This window comes from Anopheles aquasalis, chromosome 3, assembly GCF_943734665.1.
Source record: "Anopheles aquasalis chromosome 3, idAnoAquaMG_Q_19, whole genome shotgun sequence".
In the NCBI taxonomy this organism is placed as follows: Eukaryota; Metazoa; Arthropoda; class Insecta; order Diptera; family Culicidae; genus Anopheles; species Anopheles aquasalis.
In genome coordinates this window covers 17839096-17841595 of record NC_064878.1, presented here as the reverse complement: position 1 = coordinate 17841595, position 2500 = coordinate 17839096, and the positions used below count along the sequence as shown (strand labels likewise).

Here is a 2500-nt window from a genome sequence, read left to right as displayed (position 1 = left end):
CCTGATGCTGCTCGGTGCTACGGCCATCGAGGATAAGCTGCAGGACGGTGTACCTGAAACGATCGCTTCGTTGATCGAAGCCAAGATCAATGTGTGGGTGCTGACGGGTGATAAGCAGGAGACGGCCATCAACATCGGGTACTCCTGTCAGCTTCTGTCACACGGCATGGATTTGATCATACTGAACGAAGATTGCTTAGATGTAAGTTCTGTGGCGGTATGCGGGAAAAGTTCAATGGCATTTTATACGCTTTTACTTCATTCTTTTCTCTCCAGAATACGCGAAGTTGCATCCAACGATACAGTGAGCGGTTTGATCATACGCTACGGAAGGAGAACAATGCTGCGTTGATCGTGGATGGCAAGACGCTCAAGTACGCCCTGAGCTGTGATTTGCGGCGTGACTTTCTCGATCTGTGCATCTCGTGCAAGGTAGTTATCTGCTGCCGGGTGTCACCGATCCAGAAGGCGGATGTCGTGGAGCTTGTCACGACAAATACCAAATCGGTAACGCTCGCCATCGGCGATGGGGCGAACGATGTGGCGATGATACAGAAGGCACACGTCGGTGTGGGCATTTCCGGTGTCGAGGGACTGCAGGCGGCCTGCGCGTCGGATTATTCGATTGCACAGGTAACTATCGGTGGGCTGTCTTACGTTACATGTGCTCCCTGTAATCATTCCTATCTGCTTTTCGGTTTTACAGTTTAGCTATTTACGTAAGCTGTTGCTGGTGCACGGAGCATGGAATTACAGTCGAATGTGTAAATTGATTCTGTACAGCTTCTACAAAAACATCTGCCTGTACGTGATCGAGCTGTGGTTCGCTATCTATTCCGGGTGGTAAGTCGCAGCAGAAGAAGACAGATAGCGGGAGGATCTCGGCTCACCACGCTGCCTATTCCTTTTTCGTAGGTCCGGTCAAATATTGTTCGAACGGTGGACAATCGGTTTATACAACGTATTTTTTACTGCCCTGCCACCCTTCGCGATGGGTCTATTCGATAAGGTGACCTCGGCGGAGCAGATGTTAAAGTATGTGGTTGGAAAGCAGCGACCCGTATTGGCGCACTGGCGTGTGGTTATCTATAGTTCGCTTTATGTTTTTCATTACAGAGAACCACGACTGTATGAACCGTCGCAAAGTGCCCAGCTGTTTAACGTGAAGGTGTTTTGGCACTGGATCCTGAACGCGCTGGTTCACTCCGTTGTGCTGTACTGGCTGCCAATGTGCTCCTACAAGGGGGACGTTATATGGGGGAATGGTCGAGACGGTGGATACTTAGTGCTAGGCAACATAGTATATACAGTGAGTACCCCTTGAACGATCTGCTTATCAAAGCTGCTTACCAACAGCCTTTCTAAATTCCTTTCTTTTGCAGTACGTAGTGGTAACGGTGTGTCTTAAGGCGGGCCTTATCACCAACTCTTGGACCTGGTTAACGCACTGTTCGATCTGGGGATCGATAGTGCTGTGGTTCTTGTTTATTTTCATCTACAGGTAGGGATCGTACAGGCATGGCTCATCATATCGGTGGTTGCTGGCTAATGGTTATTTGAATTATGGTTTCGTTTCGCTTTCTGTTCCATCCATCATTCCAGCAATATATGGCCAACGTTACCGGTGGGTGCCGTGTTTACAGGTATGGATGACATGGTGTTTTCAACGCCAGTGTTTTGGCTCGGATTACTGCTGATCCCTGCCACCGCATTGTTACCGGATGTTATTGTGAAAGTGTAAGTATTTCGCTTGACATTCAAATGGCAATATGGTTGTTGCACCAATCGTTTAAAATCATCGCACGATTCACTGCACAATACATGATTTCATTTTTCAACAGGATAAAAACTCATAAACAGGAGAAGAAGTTCCCGCCTCCCATGAAAGAATCAAGATCTTCGTAAGTATCCCTATGCTCAGCCGGAGACCACTTATGATTCCCTCCCCTTAAAACTGCATTCTGTCTCTTGCTATCTTCTCTCGTCGTGTTTTCCATCCTTCTGTCTGTCTTTCCACTACGTTGTTCATTGACTTTTCCACGGTTACTTGCTCTTTTTGCGGAATTGTTGACCATTCCATATCCATTAGCAACAACTATCTACGGTTTACCATTCGATACTATTTTCGCGATAGGTCACAAATGTGTAATCATGTATAGCGCTGAGGTTCATTGGTTCATACTGTTGGGAAGTTGTTTTCAGTGCTTTTTAGTGGATTCTATAACGATCATCTGTATTTATGTATGTAGCTAATCATTTCTTCTCGCTTTTCGAATGTTTTCTTTCGTTGTATATGTTTAAGTTTAATATGTTAAATCGTTGCTTGCGAATGCTAATCTATTATTATTATTAAAATTATTGCTATGATTTTTAATTTATTCAAACTTTTACTTCGCTTCGCTTAAGAAAGGAATAAGAGCCTTTCTTTTACTTTATTGCTTTAAGAGGTAATCTTCCTATCTTTTCTTACTTCTATTTTGCTACTTATGAGTATTCTTTA

The 2500-nt window shown here is 44.7% G+C and overlaps 2 protein-coding genes across 18 annotated transcripts in view; one reads left to right on the top strand and one right to left on the bottom strand.

Moving 5' to 3' along the window:
- The window catches only part of LOC126575241 (unconventional myosin IC), a 143880-nt gene that overhangs the window by 51799 nt on the left and 89581 nt on the right, over positions 1–2500 (bottom strand). The gene's annotated exons all lie outside the window — the stretch shown is intronic.
- Positions 1–2500, top strand: part of LOC126575237 (probable phospholipid-transporting ATPase IA) — a 52462-nt gene that overhangs the window by 38861 nt on the left and 11101 nt on the right. For all 17 annotated transcript variants that reach the window (XR_007608259.1, XM_050235841.1, XM_050235827.1 and 14 more), the window contains 8 exons: positions 1–202; positions 277–633; positions 707–843; positions 916–1035; positions 1117–1309; positions 1383–1501; positions 1603–1737; positions 1842–1901. The exon at positions 1–202 is cut by the window's left edge and continues 572 nt beyond it. Coding sequence is in view for 16 of the 17 variants with exons in the window: in XM_050235841.1 (XP_050091798.1) it covers positions 1–202; positions 277–633; positions 707–843; positions 916–1035; positions 1117–1309; positions 1383–1501; positions 1603–1737; positions 1842–1901 (1323 nt within the window). In the remaining variant the exon portion in view is untranslated. The remainder of the gene's footprint in view (positions 203–276; positions 634–706; positions 844–915; positions 1036–1116; positions 1310–1382; positions 1502–1602; positions 1738–1841; positions 1902–2500) is intronic.